This window comes from Pseudophryne corroboree, chromosome 9 (genome assembly GCF_028390025.1).
Source record: "Pseudophryne corroboree isolate aPseCor3 chromosome 9, aPseCor3.hap2, whole genome shotgun sequence".
NCBI classification, from domain to species: Eukaryota; Metazoa; Chordata; class Amphibia; order Anura; family Myobatrachidae; genus Pseudophryne; species Pseudophryne corroboree.
In genome coordinates, this window is record NC_086452.1 from 230,810,592 (window position 1) to 230,832,102 (window position 21,511).

At 45.0% G+C, this 21,511-nt stretch overlaps 1 protein-coding gene across 1 annotated transcript in view; it reads right to left on the minus strand.

Moving 5' to 3' along the window:
- Positions 1-21,511, minus strand: part of LOC134957926 (coagulation factor XIII B chain-like) — a 146,404-nt gene that overhangs the window by 47,238 nt on the left and 77,655 nt on the right. Inside the window, exon 8 of the mRNA XM_063940173.1 lies at positions 18,438-18,629. Coding sequence (XP_063796243.1) covers positions 18,438-18,629 — 192 coding nt within the window. The remainder of the gene's footprint in view (positions 1-18,437; positions 18,630-21,511) is intronic.

Here is a 21,511-nt window from a genome sequence, read left to right on the forward strand (position 1 = left end):
CTAGAGGTCTTTGAATGGAAACGATTAAGGACAAGAGGACGAAGAAGAGAAACATGGAAGGCGTTCGGTATACGTAGGTGTGAAGGTAAACCCAGCTTGCAGACCACAGGATTCAGGACTTGTAGCACAGGGTAAGGACCGATGAATCTTGGAGCAAACTTCATGGTGGGCACCTTCAACCGGAGATTACGTGTGGACAGCCATACCTTGTCGCCAACCTTGCATTGTGGAGCGGCTCGCCGTTTCTTATCCGCAAAGAACTTGTAGCGGACTGAAACCTTCTTAAGATTACCATGAACCTTACTCCAAATTTGTCTGAAGTGTAGTAGAGTGGACGTTACGGCTGGAACCTCTTCCATCGGAAGGTTTAGTTATTCTGGAACACTTGGATGGAACCCATAGTTGATGAAAAATGGAGATTCACCAGTGGAAGAATGAAACGAATGATTATGGGCAAACTCTGCCCAAGGTAACAACTCCACCCAGTTGTCCTGTGAAGGGGAGAGATAAAGACGGAGGAAAGTCTCTAGATCTTGATTGACTCGTTCCGTTTGTCCATTCGTTTGGGGATGATAAGCGGAGGAAAACTTAAGTTTAATCTGTAGAGTCGAACAGAGGGCTTTCCAAAACCTTGCGGTGAACTGTACCCCACGATCAGAGACTATTTCCTGTGGCAACCCATGCAACCGAAAATGTTCTTGGATGAACAGTAGAGCTAGTTTCGGGGCTGTTGGTAGACCAGTCAAAGGAACGAAGTGTGCCATCTTCGAAAAACGGTCGACGATTACCCAAACGGTGTTGCAACCCTTGGAATGGGGCAAGTCAGTGATGAAGTCCATGGAAATATGAGTCCAGGGTTTCATAGGAATGGACAGAGGACGAAGCAACCCAGGAGGTAAACGGGGAGATTTATGCTGTGTACACTGGGGACAGGAATTAACGTAATCCTGTACATCCTTCCTCATGGAGTCCCACCAGTAAGATCTTTGCAGAAACTTGTACATCTTCTGGGCGCCGGGATGACCAGAGAATTTGGAGATATGGGCCCACTGAAGTATCCTTGACCGGAATTTGACCGGTACGGACATTCTTCCAGGAAGAGGACCTGGAGTAGTCGAGGCAGCAGAGACAGAAATTGGATTTAGAATTAAACTTCGTTCAAAGGAATCCTCATCATCTGTGGGAGTTTGTGAACGGGACAGTGCATCCGCTTTGGTATTGAAAGTCCCGGCTCGGTATTTGATAATGAAAGAAAATCTAGTGAAGAAGAGTGCCCATCTAGCTTGGCGAGGATTCAAACACTGTGCGGTTTTGATATACAACAAATTTTTGTGATCAGTGTAAATGGTAGTCACATGTTTGGCCCCCTCTAAGAGATATCTCCACTCTTCCAAGGCAGATTTAATCGCCAAGAGTTCCTGGTCCCCAATAGTGTAATTCCGTTCAGCTGGAGAGAATTTTTACGAGAGTGAAAGCCGCACGGATGTAATTTCTTATCTGAGGCATACTGAGAGAGAACGGCCCCAACTCCGACCGAGGATGCGTCGACTTCTAGGAAGAAAGGTTCCTCGAAATTTGGTTGTTGGAGTACTGGAGCGGACATAAAAGCTGATTTCAAGTGGGAAAAGGCCTCTATGGCTTCGGGAGACCACAACCCCAGGTTGGAACCCTTTCTCGTTAGGGCGGTAATGTGTGCAACAATGGTGGAGAAACCTCTAATGAACTTTCTATAATAGTTCGCAAAACCCAGGAACCTTTGTATTGCTTTCAAGGAGAGTGGCTGTGCCCAGTCCCCGAATGGCAGAGAGTTTCTCTGGATCCATGCGAAGCTCCTTCCCCGAGATAATATAACCGAGGAACGGTATTGATGTTACTTCAAAGGTACACTTGGACATCTTGGCATAGAGATGATTCTCACGTAGACGGCGGAGTACCTCTTTGACTTGTAATCTGTGTTCAGCAAGGTCTTTTGAAAAAATCAGGATGTCATCCAAATACACCACGACACTTAGGTATAACATGTCTCGGAATATTTCGTTGACGAATCCCTGGAAGACAGCAGGAGCATTGCTAAGACCGAACGGCATCACAAGTGACAATGCTAAATTCCTTTGTCGTATAATCAACCCTTTATGAAGCTAAGAACACTGTACGCTGTTTACTTAAGAAATACCGTAATGATACGCTATTTGCGTAACGATCGCTCAGCCGTAGGCGAGACGCTCAAGCGTCACGTTCGCTCACGGCCCAGTGATCACAGGACACGTTATTGGTTATGTCTAGGGGAAAAGATTCGCTGTAACGTAGCATACGCTAGAGACCATGAGGAGGTCACCAGCGGTGCAGACGCTCACAACACTATACCTTGATATTAAACCTTATACCGATGAAACACACAGAATACCTTAATGTGAGTACAGGGTGTAAATGCAACCTTGTGTAACCTGACTATCTACAAAGCTGTTTGAGCGTCACCGACGCTCAAATGAACACTTATCACTATAGGAAATACACAGATACTGGTTTAGGTTTCCAAGGCCTATTAACTGTATTATGTCTAATATACTTGTAAAAGGGGATAACAGTACATATGATACACTACAATATAACAGAGACTTCCTAACCACAGAACTAAACAATAAATACAAAAAGACAATACTACACTGACCTAAATGCAATAAGATACAATACTATAATACTATAAGGTATTTAAGAGAAAAAGAGGAGAGAGGGAGATAGAGAGAGAGAGAGAGAGAGAGAGAGAGATTGGCTCGCAGAAAGACAATGATTATGGAGAGAACTTACGCACAAAGGGTATGATCGCCAGCGCCTCGATATCCAGCTCCCGATTATCAGCAGATAACCGTTGATGAGAGAGTGAGAGCTGGATGTGGTCGGCCTGCCTATTTATGCTCCACACACAATGCAATCTCCTGGTCCTACAATCCCATTGTCCATTGGCCGAAGGAATTCGGCCCTGCATCATAACAAAAGGTCATAGGGTGATTCATACAGGTGGGCTGTGACGATTTCCAACAGCTCAGGTGGGTGGGAAACTGGGTTTCCCGCCGCATACCTGAGTATGTGCAAATCATAGAAATGGACATAAACTTCTTATGTCCATAACTATTCGCACGAGCGATTACTACGCTCCAAACCAACACCGGAATATTGCTAATCAAATACTCTTCCGATGGGTACCAAACACTGCTGTATGATTCCTGTTAAACCCTTCGTATGATGCAAAGAGGGATTCCTCAGCTCTGGGACATTATACTTTAACCAAACTTACAGAAACTATCAAAGGGATCATGATCTATAAACTACATTAATTGTGAACATTTGTAACTAATGAGTCGCACGCTACGATCACATAAACTCTACCGTAAATGCGCATACTGCGCGTGCGAGTGCACGCTATTGCGGGTATGCGCTTCCACGGGAGAGCGTACGCATGCGCAGCACGGACCAGTGTGCGGTGCAAATATGGCAACGTGCATTGAGACATTTTTCTGACTTTGACAGTCCACCCTTTGGCAGTCAATAATAACTGCCACAAAATATTTAAGGAGAAAAATGTAAGTCAGGGGTTAATTGATTTCCATGGTGGGGAAAGGAAGAAGAATGGAGTAGGTGTGAAGAGGGTATGACCTAGTGAGAAAGTAGAAGCATGTGTGTATGAGTCCATGTTTGGAGGGTCATGTATCATCGTGCCGTACGTGTGGTAAATCAAGCTTCGAGGTATTGCGAAGTATACATTTGAATTCCTTCTTATCCTGTGGTACAGGTCTGTGGATGGGCTGTCAAACTCTACCGAGCTCATTTCGGCTTTCAGTTGTAACAAAATGGGGATGCACATTTTAGTTGATGATACATGAATGGGGGAGGTATGTGGTTGCTGATATCTGTGCCTGTATTCCCTATCGTCTATGTGTGTCGTTACCTGAGGGTTGTAGAGATGAAGATAAAGAACACTTACGAAAAATGCAATAATATTCTATGTCAGGGAAATGTACATTTGTCGATTGAGGTCTTGATTGGTGTCAGTTGATTGGAGTCTTCTTCTTTGTGCTTTTGCTCATAAATCGTGAGTAAAGCATACAACGTCCATGGATTTACAAAAAATGTTGGGCTAGCGTGATTTTAAAGTTCCTAGGGAAACTGGGGTACCCATGGCATTGTCCATCAAAATCTTGTTTATCAGGTCGTCTGCTCTTCTTCTTTCCATCTTTCCGTTGTCGGCCCCTTGGCTCATCAAATCCTTCGTCTACGTGGGTCTTTGTACCTCGGAGGAAAACATAGAAATGGGTGAAAGACGGACCGTATACTCATTACATCATTACGTCATGGTTTCTAGCATTGGGTCATAAATCAAATCCAGGTTAATTACAGTTTCCTCACTCCTCAAGCTCATCACTTTTGTACTTTGTTTGCACCTTATTAAAGCCTGCCCGCATCTAAATATCAATCCAAACGATATAACGACACCCAAAATACATAGGAGAAACTTTCCAACATCCATTATGACTCCTTGAGCCCAGTCTCCTAAACCGGAGAACCAATTTCGCGGGTTCAACCATGACACCCAACCAGTCAGCTCATTACCTACAGCAGCAAGGGTGAGATTGTGTTTTCGACGAAATTCCCACTTTAATTGCAGAATATCGTCCATCTTTTGGTCTATGACCTCTATCGGATCCTCGGTGCTATTTGTGATATACGTGCAACACTTTATGCCGTACTGTGTTGCCAATGTAACACAATATCCGCCTGTTACTGCTGTAAGATAATTAAGAACCATCCTATGCTGAACTAGTTCTGTTTTGTAAGCTTGAAGTTCCCTTCCAGTGTATCTAAACGTGTCATCATACATTTCAGTGATATTATCTAACAAATTGGCGAGTGCGGAAATGTATCTATAATTCATCACACCTCGAGCGGTGCGAGTGAAATCTAACGCTACCAGAACCTGAATCCCGGTGGATTCATGGATAAGATCAGAGGCCGGATGCTCTAACCTTTCTGACAGTTGTCTTTTAACAAGGTGCTCGTAGTGAGTGTGAGTATAAGGAGTTTGGGCACCACGGTGTATGTCCTTCATTTTGTCATGTGTAACAGTCATTACTTCAGGCAATACTTTTCCAATATAACACAATCCTTCAGAGTTTGGGGCAAGCCACTTGTACGCCTTTCTCCCACATATGAAATATGCATCATCGGGGAGAACATAGGGGACGGAGAAGGACATGACCATGTTACAAACCTTCCAGGTGAAATCTCCTGACCCTAATTCTTCCATCTGCCTAATGCACGTATCGGTTTGTACGATATGTGCACAGTATCCTGGTGATACCTCTCCAACTTTAGTAATCCTATTTCCTAAGGTATATCGATACCGGAAAGATTTTCCTCTACTGGCTATGTGGCGTACGAGCTCTGTATCTGTAGGCATTCTATCTGCTCTGTGTGAAAAGGTCATGGTAAGGTTGCTCCATGACACTTCCCAATTTCCCGGTTTTCTGGGATTGGAGATGTTAAAACATATGAGGGACCTATCCACATGGTATTGGTGGAGCTTCAAACTAGGAGGGCTGGAGATGTTAAACCTCCGGTCCACCGGTCTCCCACCACTTAGCTCAAGTACCTCCCCTAACGTTAAAGGAAATGGTACTAGCCCTGATTTACTGTGACCCTGAGGTACTTGAGAGCATACCCAACAATCTGTTTGGTTTAACACGTTACCCACTAAGGAGTGATAGTCACTCAATGGATGCCGGTCTATATGGATATTAAAACTAGATTGGCATTTCTTTATGCATCCATCTTCAACCAGATTATCACAGAGCTTACAGATACAATTTTCCTCAGCTAACAATCCATCACAATTTCTTCTATCGGATCGTTTTCTGATACTCGCCTTTGCTTGTTGGCTTGGTTGATCTTGGAAAACTACGCCTCCATCATCATAATCGGAACCCATTCCAGAACCCCTTTCGACCTCTATGGTACTCTCGCCGGAACAGACTGCTCTGGTCAACATCATGGTTAACATCAAAATCCGGATCACAGTCTCTTGGGGCAAGTCCATCTTTGAGGAGGAAATAGAGAAGAATGAGAAGGGGGAAAAAGAAATTTTAAAGGAGAGGGGATGGGAAGTGGAGAAAACAATAAAAGGGAGAGGGGAGTCGACAGCTGCTTTCGGTCTTCAAGGCTCAGGTGCCGCCTCAGTCCTCCTGGAACAGACACTCTAGTGATACAACCTCTACCGTCTGTTCCTTATCACGGGACTTCTCTGGATCAGCAACCTTCTTGCAGTGGGATGAATGGACCCAAGTCTCTCTCTCAGCAACCTTCAATGCTGTGGTGCTAGTCAATAAGACCTGGTATGGTCCTTCCCATCTATCAATAAGACAACCTGAGCGTAGAAAATTTCGTATCATTACATAATCCCCAGGTTCAATGTCATGACAATTACTATCTGGTAAATCAGGAATCACCAACTTCAGATTATCATTTTGATTCCTCAACTGCTTACTCATATTAATTAAGTACTTTACAGTTACTTCATTGTTACATTTCAAATCATCCTGAGGGTTAATTATGACATGCGGTTGTCGACCAAACAGAATTTCAAAAGGCGACAGATTAAGAGGGGACCTGGGAGTGGTTCTGATACTATACAAAACAATGGGTAAAGCTTCTGGCCACGTCAATCCTGTCTCTGCCATTACTTTACTCAATTTATTTTTAATAGTGCTGTTCACTCTTTCGACCTTCGCACTCGCCTGTGGACGGTACGGAGTGTGCAGCTTACTATCAATTCCCATCAACTTACACATTCCTTGAAAGACATCACCTGTAAAATGGGTACCCCTATCACTTTCAATGATTCTAGGGATACCATATCTACATACAAATTCCTGCACAATTTTCTTAGCTGTAAACATAGCGGTATTTGTAGCTGCTGGAAAAGCCTCGACCCAATTCGAGAAAACATCTATGCAAACAAGTACATATTTCAAATTTCTACATGGGGGTAATTGAATGAAGTCAATTTGTATTACTTGGAAAGGGCCGCCGGCAGGTGGGATATGGGAGGGTTCTGTAGGTATTGCCTTTCCAATATTCTTTCTCAGACAGGTAAGGCATGACATTGCTCTTTTACTAGCATGAGAGGAGAATCCTGGGGCGCACCAGTATGCTCTTACCAATTTGCACATCCCCTCCTTGCCTAGATGAGTCAGCCCGTGAGCTGCTTCAGCCAGACACGGAAGGTATGCCCTGGGGGCCACTGGTTTACCATGTCCATCCGTCCAGAGCCCTGAGGACTCCTGGCCATATCCCTTTGCCTTCCAGACTGCCTTCTCCTGAGTGGAACACAAATTCTGCATTTCACACAACTTTTGTGTGTTGATGGTATTAAATACCATCAGTTGTGTGGTGTCTGTCTGTATGGGGGTAGCAGCTGCAAGCTTTGCAGCTTCGTCTGCTCGGCTGTTACCAAGGGATACTGGGTCTTGACTATATGTATGTGCTTTACATTTGATAACAGCCACTCTGTCGGGTTCCTGTATCGCTGTTAGAAGCCTTTTTATGTGAGCTGCATGCGCTATCGGTGTACCAGCTGCCGTCATGAAATTTCTGAGACGCCATAGCGCTCCGAAATCATGGACTACCCCGAACGCGTATCTAGAATCGGTGTAGATATTGGCAGACTTACCCTTAGCCAATTCACATGCTCTGGTTAGGGCGACCAGTTCAGCAACCTGGGCTGAGTGAGGTGGGCCTAGCGGTTCCGCTTCTATGGTGTCTTGGTCATCTACGACTGCGTATCCAGTACACAAGTCTCCCGAGTCTGACTGTCTGTGACAACTACCGTCCGTGTAGAACGTGAGTTCTGCATCTTCTAGTGGATTGTCACTGATGTCAGGCCTTGCGGAAAAATTTTGGGTCAAATATTCCATACAATCATGTGTATCTTCCTTTGCATTAAATCCTCCTTCCCCATCACTCTCACCTCCCACCCTTTGTGCCTGTCCAGGCACACCTGGGAGAAATGTTGCAGGGTTTAATGCGCTGCATCTCCTTATGGTGATGTTTACTGGGGCCATTAATGCCAATTCCCATCTCGTAAACCTTGCTGATGAGACATGTCTGGTTTGGGCAGAATTCAATAAGGCCGATACCGCATGTGGTGTATGGATTGTGAGGTTGTGGCCTAGCACGACATCTTCGCTTTTCGTCACTAGCAATGCTATCGCTGCAACGCTACGCAAGCATGTGGGGAGGGATCGCGCTACCGTGTCTAGCTGCGCGCTGTAGTATGCAATTGGCCTGCTGGCATCACCGTGTTTTTGTGTTAGTACCCCTGCTGCGCACCCAGCACTTTCTGTTCCGTATAGCTCAAAGGGTTTCCCATAGTCTGGCATACCTAATGCTGGTGCCTGCGTTAGGCACTGTTTGAGTCTCTCAAATGCTGTTTCGGATTCGTCTGTATGCGAAATCCGATCAGGTTTGTTTGAGGAGACCATTTCCTGCAAAGGTAGTGCTAATATGGAAAACCCTGGGATCCAATTACGGCAATACCCACACATTCCTAAAAACGTCCTGATCTGTTGCTGGGTTTGTGGCAGTGTCATGTCTCTAATGGCTTGGATTCTATCAGCGGTCAGGTGTCTCAGTCCTTGTGTTAGACAGTGTCCCAAGTATTTTACCTTAGCTTGGCATAATTGCAACTTGTCTTTGGAGACCTTGTGACCTGTGTCTGAAAGATGAAACAGGAGCTGTTTCGTATCCTTCAGGGATGCCTCCAATGAATCAGAACACAGCAGTAGATCATCCACGTACTGTATCAACACTGATCCACTTTCCGGTTGGAAAGACTGTAAACAATCATGCAAAGCCTGAGAAAATATACTTGGACTATCTATGAAACCTTGGGGTAACCGAGTCCACGTATATTGGACTCCTCTGTATGTGAATGCAAACAAATATTGGCTGTCAGGGTGCAGAGGTACCGAAAAGAAAGCGGAGCAGAGGTCAATAACAGTGAAAAATTTGGCAGTGGGAGGAATTTGCATTAGGATGACAGCTGGATTAGGCACTACGGGGAACTGACTCTCAACTATTTTGTTAATCCCCCTTAGATCCTGCACTAGCCTGTAACCCCTCCCCCCACTCTTTTTAACAGGGAAGATGGGACTATTTGCTGTGCTGGACGTTCTTACTAGAATGCCCTGTTGTAGCAAGCGCTCTATTACCGGGAAAACTCCTAACTCCACCTCTGGCTTCAGAGGATACTGTGGGATTTTTGGAGCTATCCTACCATCTTTTACTTGTACAACTACTGGAGCTACATTTGCCATTAATCCAGTGTCCTGTCCATCTTTTGTCCAAAGCGACTCTGGTATCTGAGATGTCATCTCTTCTACTTGGGATGGATTCCTATTTGTCATAATGGAATGTGACATTAATTTTGATGGGGAGTCTAACATGTCTCGTACTTCCTGAGCGTGATTCTCAGGGATGTCCAAGAATACACCTTCAGGAGTACAATAAATGACGCAACCCATTTTACATAGTAAGTCTCTTCCCAGGAGATTGGTCGGTGCCGATGCAGCCAGCAAAAAGGAATGCTTGGTATGCAAAGGCCCTATTGTAATCTCGGCTGGTTTGCTAACAGGGTAGTGCTGGACTACTCCTGTTACTCCTATGGCTGGAACTGTCCTACCAGTGGTTCTCATGCCCACTGTCGAATTGATCACTGACTTGGCCGCCCCTGTGTCTACAAGAAAGTTTAAAGTTTTACCGGCTACATTGATTGCAATCTCTGGTTCGCTTCCAAGACTGGCAATCAATTTAACTGGTTGCAGATTACAGGTATGGCCACACCCCTATTGGGTATGCTGACCTCCCTGAATCCCGCTGGCAGCAACTACTTGTGAGGGAGTTAGCTGGGAACTACCAGAGGCATGCCAGTCTCTGTTTGGGGGATATCTTTTTGTTTCCCCTGTATGTGGCTCAAAACTCCGCCTCTGTGGACCCTGCTCCCAATGTCGTGTGTGGTGTTGTTGTCTAGGGGGTTGAAAAGATCTTTGTACATTTCTTACTCTACAGTCTCGTGCAAAATGTCCTGGTTTGTTACAAGAAAAACATGTTATTACACTTGCCTTACCCACAGGATTCGGTGGTACATACGCAGGCTGCCTTGTGGTCAGCGCCTGTATACTTACGGACATCAACTTATCACTTTGCGACTCCCTGTGCCTAGTGATATTTCTGTCGTGATCAATAGCAGCCTCTCTCAAGGTGGACACTGACAGACCTCGCCAACATGGCTGCGTGGTCTGTACCCTAGCTTTTAATGTTTCTTTCAAACCATCCATCAGTACAGATACTGCTACTTCTCGATGGTTTGGGTTGGTCTTAATGTCTTCTATACCAGTGTACTTTGCCATTTCTAATAGTGCCCGGTGAAAATATTCTATTGCCGTTTCGGACTCCTTTTGCTTAATGGAAAATATTTTATTCCATTTAACAACGGCTGGGAAATATTCTTTCAGCTGTAAATTTATCCTTTTTACATTATCCTTGTTGTACACGTCTGTAAGCGGTACATCTTTATCCAATGCACAATCAGCTAAAAACTGAGTTGCATCAACATTGGAAGGTAAACAAGCTCTTAGCAGTATCTGCCAATCCTTGTTGTTGGGTTCTACCGTGTTACCTAAATCCCTGATGTATTTTTGGCTAGCAACTAAATCCTTCCTGGGGTCAGGAAATTCGGACACTATTGTTCTTAATTCCATTCTGGAAAATGGAGTGTACATGGCAATGTTCCTTATGGGAGTGGCTCCAGACACATCTGTTTTTCCATTGGGAACTGCTATTACCCTTACAGGAGCAATTCTAACAGCCTCTTCCTGTGTAGATTCTACAGCTTGTTGTGGTACAATTGTTTCAGTGTAGTGCATGGTACCGTACTTACCCGTTGACACGACCTCACCTATCCCTCCGCTAGGGGCTTTCACTAATCTCGTGGGTGTCGCTGTGCCTACTGTGGTCTCTGCTATGGTGGCTGCAAGAGAGAGAGCTGAAATTGTTGCTGAATCGTCTTCTTGATCACACTCCTGAGGAAGGTTCAAAACAGGGTACATCTTGCACGGGTTAATACTTGCATGAGTTATTTGGTTAACATCATTAACATTTACAGTGTTACTAAGAGTTTGTGTTTTACAACCCAGTGCGTTTCTCTCCGCAATCAACTTCTCTCCTGCAATGTATGGTGGGGGAGGAGCTGTGGCAATCAACTTCCTGACTGCCCCAGATCCCGCCGCCAGAGCCAAACCTCTCTGTATCTCACCTTCCTGGTGCCATAACTGTAAATAATCATGATGCTGAATTCGTCTCTTTGCTGATTTTACGAGACATATCCTCCTCCTTAAATTTTGTAACACCTCTGGACTGAAGCTACCTATTCTTGGGAACTTGTCCCTGTCTTGTACAGTCATTCTCTCCCATTCATCACATAAAGATTCGGTGTGAATTCCATATTTTTCACACATTACATATCGTGCCGACCCAACTGGTCGGTTCACAGAATCAACCTGAACCAGGGTTGATCGCCCCCTACCTGAGCAACTGGCCCCCATAGTCTGTAGGTGTTGCTTAATCCTCCTTGGATTTTCTGTATCAAGGTTTTCAGCAAGCCTTTTCAGACAACCAAATTACTCCACAGTAGGCCGGCGGTGGCGGTTTACCGAGTACCCCACTCACTCGCCCACCTCGACCAATACGACCTGTAAACACCGTTATGATGCCAGCGTACTCGATACAGGGCCCCTATGGAACCTTCAGTTTACTGGAACATATGAGGGTTACCCGCAGGACACTTACTCTTTCCAGTAAAGTTGGGGTTGTTAGATAGTTCCTGAGTGACCAGCGAACTTCCCTTCCAAAAATAAAAAATTACACAAATCACGTCAGAATGTACAAATAGCGTTTGTGACCACTTTACTCTAATGGTATTTAGGTCAGATTACTAACTACTGCACACAATTACGTGTGGTCCAATCGTTCAGTACACGAGCACTATTTGTCATGTACTGAAAGACCAATGGAATCGATGTTTCCGGCCGCGATTCCTTCAGCAAGAGCTTATGGCCTATATGGGTTCTGCACCAACACCCCAGGCGTTGTGCCACTGGACTTTTATAGCGGACCTTTTACCTTACGACCTCCTGGTCTTGTTCCTTATGACCTCCTGGTCTTGTTACCTTATGGTCCGCTATACTCTAATGCTCAAATATTATTTAACCAGGGATGCCTCCCTGGCCACCGTATATGTCACTTACACGTATGTTCCTTGACGAGTACCCGACTTTCCTTTTGGTTCCACCTTAAAGTTATATAAACTTTTGTATACAAAACACACTCACTCAACACATGTACACTTTGTTTCTATATCTATTTCTGCGCAGAAATTGTCTTCAGGCCAAAAGTGTTACCAATTAGGAGCAGGATCTGTTAAACTAAATTTCAGATTTTCCAAAAAATAGATTTGCGTTATTTACCGCGTCGCGTTATCTACCGCTGTGCGTTACTTATCGCTTTTGCGCTAATTTGGGCTACGTGGGCGTAACCAGACGCTACGTTGCGTAATGAACGCTGCGTGCGTCCGCCTTTTGGATTGCGTACGCTAGTCTTTGTTAGCGACACGTGTACGCAATGCAAAGGATCCACCGTAACACAATATATTTATTTATCAATGTAGATGATCCCTGATCGTCTATCGCAATCCACACTGACTGCCTTGTATCTCAGACAAACCGTGTGTTTGTTCTATACTTTAACTATTACCTCTAAAATAACAGCAAATCTCTTTTTTAGCACTTTCTATCAACTATAAAAAATTGGCAAACAGGAATAGTGATATACGAAAATGAAACAGAAATGCAGATAAATGTATGCGTACGCAAGACAAAAGAAAAATAAACAGTTTTAAAAGACACAAGCGTTTTGTTCTTACTTCCGGTTACCGGATTCCTTCAGCACTCTTTACCTAAGCGAAGCAGACGCTTATCCCGTCAGCAACTGCGAGACAACCTCCCAACCTTTTGCTGGGGGATAACGTCTGCTGATCTACCTAGTGCAGATGTGAAAAGGACCGGACGAGCCCGCAATTGACAATGCTAAATTCCTTTGTCGTATAATCAACCCTTTATGAAGCTAAGAACACTGTACGATGTTTACTTAAGAAATACCGTAATGATACGCTATTTGCGTAACGATCGCTCAGCCGTAGGCGAGACGCTCAAGCGTCACGTTCGCTCACGGCCCAGTGATCACAGGACACGTTATTGGTTATGTCTAGGGGAAAAGATTCGCTGTAACGTAGCATACGCTAGAGACCATGAGGAGGTCACCAGCGGTGCAGACGCTCACAACACTATACCTTGATATTAAACCTTATACCGATGAAACACACAGAATACCTTAATGTGAGTACAGGGTGTAAATGCAACCTTGTGTAACCTGACTATCTACAAAGCTGTTTGAGCGTCACCGACGCTCAAATGAACACTTATCACTATAGGAAATACACAGATACTGGTTTAGGTTTCCAAGGCCTATTAACTGTATTATGTCTAATATACTTGTAAAAGGGGATAACAGTACATATGATACACTACAATATAACAGAGACTTCCTAACCACAGAACTAAACAATAAATACAAAAAGACAATACTACACTGACCTAAATGCAATAAGATACAATACTATAATACTATAAGGTATTTAAGAGAAAAAGAGGAGAGAGGGAGATAGAGAGAGAGAGAGAGAGAGAGAGATTGGCTCGCAGAAAGACAATGATTATGGAGAGAACTTACGCACAAAGGGTATGATCGCCAGCGCCTCGATATCCAGCTCCCGATTATCAGCAGATAACCGTTGATGAGAGAGTGAGAGCTGGATGTGGTCGGCCTGCCTATTTATGCTCCACACACAATGCAATCTCCTGGTCCTACAATCCCATTGTCCATTGGCCGAAGGAATTCGGCCCTGCATCATAACAAAAGGTCATAGGGTGATTCATAGAGGTGGGCTGTGACGATTTCCAACAGCTCAGGTGGGTGGGAAACTGGGTTTCCCGCCGCATACCTGAGTATGTGCAAATCATAGAAATGGACATAAACTTCTTATGTCCATAACTATTCGCACGAGCGATTACTACGCTCCAAACCAACACCGGAATATTGCTAATCAAATACTCTTCCGATGGGTACCAAACACTGCTGTATGATTCCTGTTAAACCCTTCGTATGATGCAAAGAGGGATTCCTCAGCTCTGGGACATTATACTTTAACCAAACTTACAGAAACTATCAAAGGGATCATGATCTATAAACTACATTAATTGTGAACATTTGTAACTAATGAGTCGCACGCTACGATCACATAAACTCTACCGTAAATGCGCATACTGCGCGTGCGAGTGCACGCTATTGCGGGTATGCGCTTCCACGGGAGAGCGTACGCATGCGCAGCACGGACCAGTGTGCGGTGCAAATATGGCAACGTGCATTGAGACATTTTTCTGACTTTGACACAAGGTACTCATAATGCCCATCCCGGGTATTGAAGGCGGTCTTCCATTCATCTCCCTCTCTGATGCGTATAAGGTTATAGGCCCCCCTCAAATCGAGCTTGGAAAAAACATGGACACCACGAACTCTATCAAATAACTCTGTGATTAGAGGCAAGGGGTATTTATTTTTGATGGTAATATCATTTAAGCCGCGGTAGTCGATACATGGTCTTAACCCTCCGTCCTTTTTTTTCACAAAGAAAAAGCCCGCTCCAGCCGGGGAAGTAGAGGGGCGGATGAATCCCTTGTGAAGATTGGTTTTGATATAGTCAGACATAGCCTGTGTCTCTGGGAGAGACAGAGGATAAATGCGACCCCGAGGCGGCATTTTTCCCGGGATAAGGTCAATGGGGCAGTCCCAAGCTCTATGGGGTGGTAACTGGTCGGCTGCTTGTTCCGAAAACACATCTCTAAATTCTTGGTATGCCTCTGGAATAGGTTCCTCCTCCGCCTTAGAAGAAACACGAAGCGGACAAACAGGGGTGAGACAGTTAACGTGACAAAAAGAACCCCAAGACCGAATCTGTGCGGTCTTCCAATCGATATGGGGATTGTGACTTTTGAGCCAAGGTATTCCGAGAACCAGATCGTGATGCATTTCCGGGATCACCAGGAACTCCAAGTATTCTTGATGTAGAGCCCCGACCTGTAGTTTAACTGGAACCGTGCGTTCTGTTATGATACCCTTGGATATCCTAGTACCATTGATGGCTGTCAAGGAAATAGGCCGTTCGATGGACCGTACTTCCAAATTCAGGCTTTGAACACAGAGGGAAGAAACGAAATTCCCCGCAGCTCCAGAGTCCAACAGGGCTTCAAAAGACTTGGAAGTGGCCTTGGTGATTAACGTTACAGGAAGCAAACAGTCCGAAGTGGGAGTAGATTTGGTCGTAACCCCCAACTTGACTCCTCTGGAACAAGCTAGGCCTTCTCGTTTCCCGGACGGGATTTGCAGGACTTGATGAAGTGACCCGCAGCTCCGCAGTACAGGCAGAGCTTACCCTCATGACGACGTTGCTGCTCCTCCGGGGACAATTGGGATCGGTTAATCTGCATGGGTTCGTCTGGACTTGGACCCACCGCTTGCCTTGCAGGAGGAAGCCGGAACCTAGAACGATCCGATCGACTACGTTCTCCTCCACGTTCCTGCATCCGGAGATCTACCTTGACACAGAGGGAGATCAATTCCTCTAAAGAACCCGGAAGCTCTCGAGTGACCAACTCGTCCTTCAGGCGATCAGAAAGACCGTTCCAGAAAGCAGCTCTCAGAGCCTCATTATTCCAACGAAGTTCAGAGGCAATGGTTTGTAAATGAACCACATACTGACCCACGGATCGGGAGCCTTGACGGATGCGGAGTAAGTCAGAAGAGGCCGAGGTCATCCTGCCGGGCTCGTCAAAAATTCGTCGAAAAGACGTGATGAATTCGGAGTAATTGGAAACCAGTGAATCAGAACGTTCCCATAATGGAGACACCCAGTCCAAGGCAGATCCTTCCAGCAGAGAAATAATATATGCTACCTTGGACCGGTCTGTAGGAAAGTTGTGAGCTAGTAGCTCGAAATGTACCTCGCATTGGTTTAAGAAACCACGACAATTCTTAGGATTCCCATTGTAACGGGATGGCGTAGGCAGCTGAAGGCGCGGAGTGGCACCGGCCGATGTTTGGACATTGCTGGAGGTGGCAAGTGGTGCAGCTACCGGAACTGGTGCCGGAATTACTGAGGCTAGAGACGCCTGAATCTGATCCAGACGTCCGGACAACTCCTGGAGGTACTGCATCACCTGACCTTGTGCCGCTTCCTGACTTTGCACACGGGAAGCCAGGTCCTGGATGGCACTTGAGTCCGTGTTCCGATTCCCCGGGTCCATGGGGCCTGAGTATACTATCACTGACCTGGTTTGAGGAGGTTGTGGACTCGGGGTTTCTTCCGATGACCGGGAAGTGGAACCGCAACTGGGCCGCAGCAGAGATGGCCGGATGTAAGTCTTCCTCATGCAGGATCTGATCGGCGGACAGGAGGCACGTGCGGACGCTGAAGGTCTCCTGAAAGAGAGAACTTGACAGGTGCTGGTAAATCACGAAGGTGCTGGGAGGCACGGAGGTGCTTGGAGGCACGGAGGTGCTTGGAGGCACGGAGGTGTTGGAGGCACGGAGGTGCTTGGAGGCACGGATGTGCTGGAGGCACGGAGCACTGGAGATCACAGGTACAGTTTGAACGATGATACTCAGGCGCCGGAGCACTGCCCGGCGTCTGAATTTAAACTTCCCGCCAGGGCCTGATTGGAGGACGGGCCGATGACGTCACCCGCAGCTCCCGAGGACGTCGGACGTGGAGGCCTGCTAGACGGAGCGCCGGACGCCGGGGACCCGCCAGCGAGGACGGCCGCACGGAGACCCAGCGCGCCCGGAGAGGTAAGTATGAAGACCGCGGCGCCGTGACAGCTATCCTCTGTTCTGGCTAGCGCCCTCCTTTTCGGTTATGGTTGTGTATTGGCTTAGTGCCTCACCGCTGTTGTACCTGTTTTCTTCTCTCGTGATATGTCCGTCTCCTCGTGCACCGTTTCCTAGACTGAGTCTGGTAGGAGGGGCATAGAGGGCAGGAGCCAGCAAACACATACACACACTAAAGGTTTTTAAAGTGCCAGGCTCCAGTGGACCAGATCTATACCCCATGGTACTAAAGTACAGTTCTCCAGTATCCACTACGGACTACGAGAAAAGGAATTACCGGTAGGTATTAAATTCCTATTTTCAAGTCAGCTTTTGGCTGGCACTGTACTTGTCTAGTCAGGTGCCATTGAAACCGCGACATTTCTTGCAATGCTTTCCAATTGTCACTTTATTTCCTATTTATGTTGTGCTTGTACTTCCCACCTCTAGCTGCAGAGACTAATTTGGTATTATAGTAAGAAGAGGGGGGGCATTTACTTAAATGGTGTAATATGCTAAGGTAAACCTGGTTCTCAAAGGTTTGTTACCTTGGAGTCTTGTGTTCAGGCTCTCTGGTGAATTTACCTACATTCTGCACATTTGTGCCACTTCTCCGCTTACTCCTGCACACTCTCATAGATAATAGTCCTGAATCAGATTTGTACACAAACCCAATGGTTTTAATATATATCAGATGGTTGGAGAAGTGTGCATGATGCGACATTTGGGGGCAGCGACCAGGACCATTCCACAAAGCAAGGGCGTGGTGCCCCTGTTCTGTAGGTGTGCCGAGCCCAGGGTGAGCATCATCAGATGCAGACTTCCTGGACCTGGCTGACCATTTCCGATTGGGTGTCTGAAAAAACCTTGGCCTACGCAGACTGACTTGGGGCTGTGATCATTGCATCTTCAGATGCAGCACTCAGATCGCAGATGATGTCAGGAGGCGGCTTTTTCCTACTGACACCTCCTGCTACATTTACATTTTAGTTGGACGGTATTGCACAGCCGCTTCCCTGTGCTGCGGAATACCTAACATTTCGGAATCAGGCCCAATATCACATTGCTGCTGTCTGAAAATAATACCTGATTAGTAGGAGTGAGAAGAGTGCAGCGGACTTTTCCACTTAATAGATCTTAAATTATATTTTACTATATGTATGAATTTTAATGTGCAACAGTAATAAGTAGTTTTACCTTAAAACATTGGAGGATAGATGTAATTGTTTTAATTTTATTATTTTGTAATGTGCTTATTTGCTAAATTGTTGTTTTTTTCAGCTAACTTACAGCAACATGATGATCATTAATAATGCTCATTGTACATTAGTAGACTGTGTACAATCTATACTTACGTAAACATTTAGGCTGATCAGACCACATCCCACGGATACAGTGTACAGTTTGTGATCCCTCCATTAAATGGTAACTGTGACATCTGTAGTTCACGGAGGAGCCACTAATATATCTGGGCAATGGGGCATCAATAAGCTCAGCATGACTTATTACTGGTGGTGTTCCACAGTGCTCAACGCTAACCGAAAGAGCTAAAATGAAAAAGGAAAAAACGGACATTGACTTTTAGGTCTTTAAACTAAAACTGATTCAAAAGCACAAATATAGCTGTACACGTCACAGCACTGCATTTAGAATTGTGTATGCTGTTTTTTCTCTACAGAGCATTCTTCTGTTTTGTGTGTCAGTAGCTAGAGGTTTTATATTTTGTTAACCTCTACAAAGATTTTCAGGTAATTGATAATTGTATGCAGAAACACTGATATTTTCTTACCCTCATAGCAGTCATAACGTTTGTTTTGACTTGTTAGTTAGCTGAGTAAAGACAGGTAAAAGAAAAACACCCTTGAAGGAATATCATGTGACTCCTTTCTTTAGGTACTTTCCGATCTTTCCATGAGGTCAGTGTGCTTTGTTCTAGTGTAGTGTTTTACTATATTCTATCTAAATGGCTTACCTGTACCCATGGCTGCCATCAGAATTTATGGGTTGTGGAACTGACTATATCATACCTCCCAACATGACCCTTTACAGGACGGACAGAATGCTCTGCTCCTGGACCTCCCTCTTAATGTATGATTGCCATTACCTGTGCTGAAACACCTTTCTTATCCATTAACCTTTTCAAAACAGGTGCCGGCAATTATAAATGAAGAGGAAAGTCCAGGAGCAGAGCATTGTGTCCCTCCTGGAGAGGGTCATGTTGGGAGGTATGCTATATGGGCACACGGATCGATTTTGAAACCTGTTGCACAATTTGTGGACAGTTTTTGCAACTGGTGGGTTGTAAAATACCTAGTTACTTACGTGACACTGGTTATTTTTTGGAAAACACTTCGGTTGTTGGTGAGAATGCACTATTAGTGAGCTCCTATACAATCATACTGCATGAGTCTGGAATTGCAGCTCTTAGGGATGCCCTTATAACGTTTTGAAACTCGGGCCACCTATAGAATTTATTTTGAAATTTCTAAAGTCTAGTACTTTGTAAGAATCACTTTTTGTACTCTGGAAAGTTTTATAAACTGATGTCCGGGACAGCTATGGGTTCCAACCTAGCGCCGGCGTGTGCCAACATTTCTATGCATCAGTATGAGTACATACACCCTACATATGTTTGGTTCTTGCATTTTACATTATAATCAATTTATCAATGATAACTTTTTGATATGAGGTGACACAGAGGAGAAATTTTGTCATATGGTTTCATTTCTAAATAATATACAGCCCAGTGAGGTTTACAGTAAAGATTGATAAGATGAAGATTGATTTCTTGGATGTGATGGTATACAAAAAAGATTCTTTACTGCATAGTACACTGTGTAGAAAATAAACACAGTTTTGTATGCCACCATCCTCCTAAATTGAAAGAAAGCTTCCCTATTTTACAGTTTATGAGGGTATTGCACATGAACACTGAACAGACTGAAAAGCAGATCAGTGAGATGAAGGACCGCTTCAGACAGCGTGGATACACCTCTAGAGGCATTGAGAGATGTTTTGCTAAAGCTCGACAGAAAGTTGCTGCTGGAGCAGAGCACAATGAGAAGATCACTAGAAATAGGATGATCTATACTAATTGCTATGATAATAGAGCCAATGATGTCAGTTGGTTTGGGTACTGACCAAGCCTTAAAGAAGGAGATGCAGCAGTTGGCTATAATGGCCTATCGCTGTGGTACAAATTTAAAACAAGTGATAATGTGTCCTTTACAATTGCTGGACCAGTCTTCAGGTGGCACTTGGTTGAAATCTAAGCAGCTAGGGTGCTTTAAGTGCCCAAACTGCACAACCTGTATATCTATGATTGCAGGTTTGACATTCCCATACCCACATAGTAGTCTTACGATACTGATCAAACATTGCCTATACTGTAAGGGGGATTTTGTAATCTGTTTACTGACTTACCCTTGTGGTCTAGCGCATGTTGGACTAAGGAGTTTATTCAGTATCAGTAGCAGATTCTGCTAAAAAAGCAGAATCTGGTACTGAGTACGATCGCATGCTGGGGGCTTCCAAGCATGCAAAGTCTCGTACAGCAAAGCGATCGCAATTGAAGTGTGATCGCATTGCAAGGATGAAAAATTAGGGATGACACCCATGGCTGTGTATGCAGGCACACCGGGATGCGATTGCACTTTGATAGTTTGTGTATGTGCTGTGCGGATGAAGCGCATGCGCAATACTCTGAAAATCGCCCGTTTGCGGTTTTCAGAGTTTATTGATCTAAGCTGAATGAGAGCCTAACTATGCATAATTTTAGGGACTGGGTGGCAAACCATCATAGTTCAATCAGACTGACACTTGAAATACGAAGTTATGGTAGACTTAGCGTCGATAACTCTATTTCTCCTAAGTTCACAGTATTCACAGGATAAACATTGGGATATGAGGTAGCGTCAGCGGATTGGCACCAAAGATCAAAACTTTCAGCCTCCCAGAATGCAACAGGCCAGTCCCCTATAGCCCCACCTCTTGGATCAGGCAATTCAGTTGTTTTCCAAAGCTCAAGGCAGAAGCATCATAGAGAGCCTTAATCAGGCGAGAAGAACGCATATGCACACTCTTCCGCACAAGAAGGGAGTGGTTAATAGGTGAAAGGATCCTCAATTCAGGTGCGTCAGGGTGGGATCCCTGTGGATATTGTGGACTTAGGAGAAATAAGAGTTATCGATGGTAAGTCTACCATAACTTAGTATTTTTCCTGCAGGATCCACAGGTTATCCACAGGATAAACATTGGGATATCCCAAAGCAAATTTAGTGGTGGGACCGCTCCTGATTGGACAGGAGAATCCTTCGCCCGAATTCGGCATCCTTAGAGGCAAAGGTATCAAAGGCATAATGTCTAATGAATGTGTTAATGGAAGACCATGTGGTTGCCTTACATATCTGTTCAGCTGAAGTACCATGTT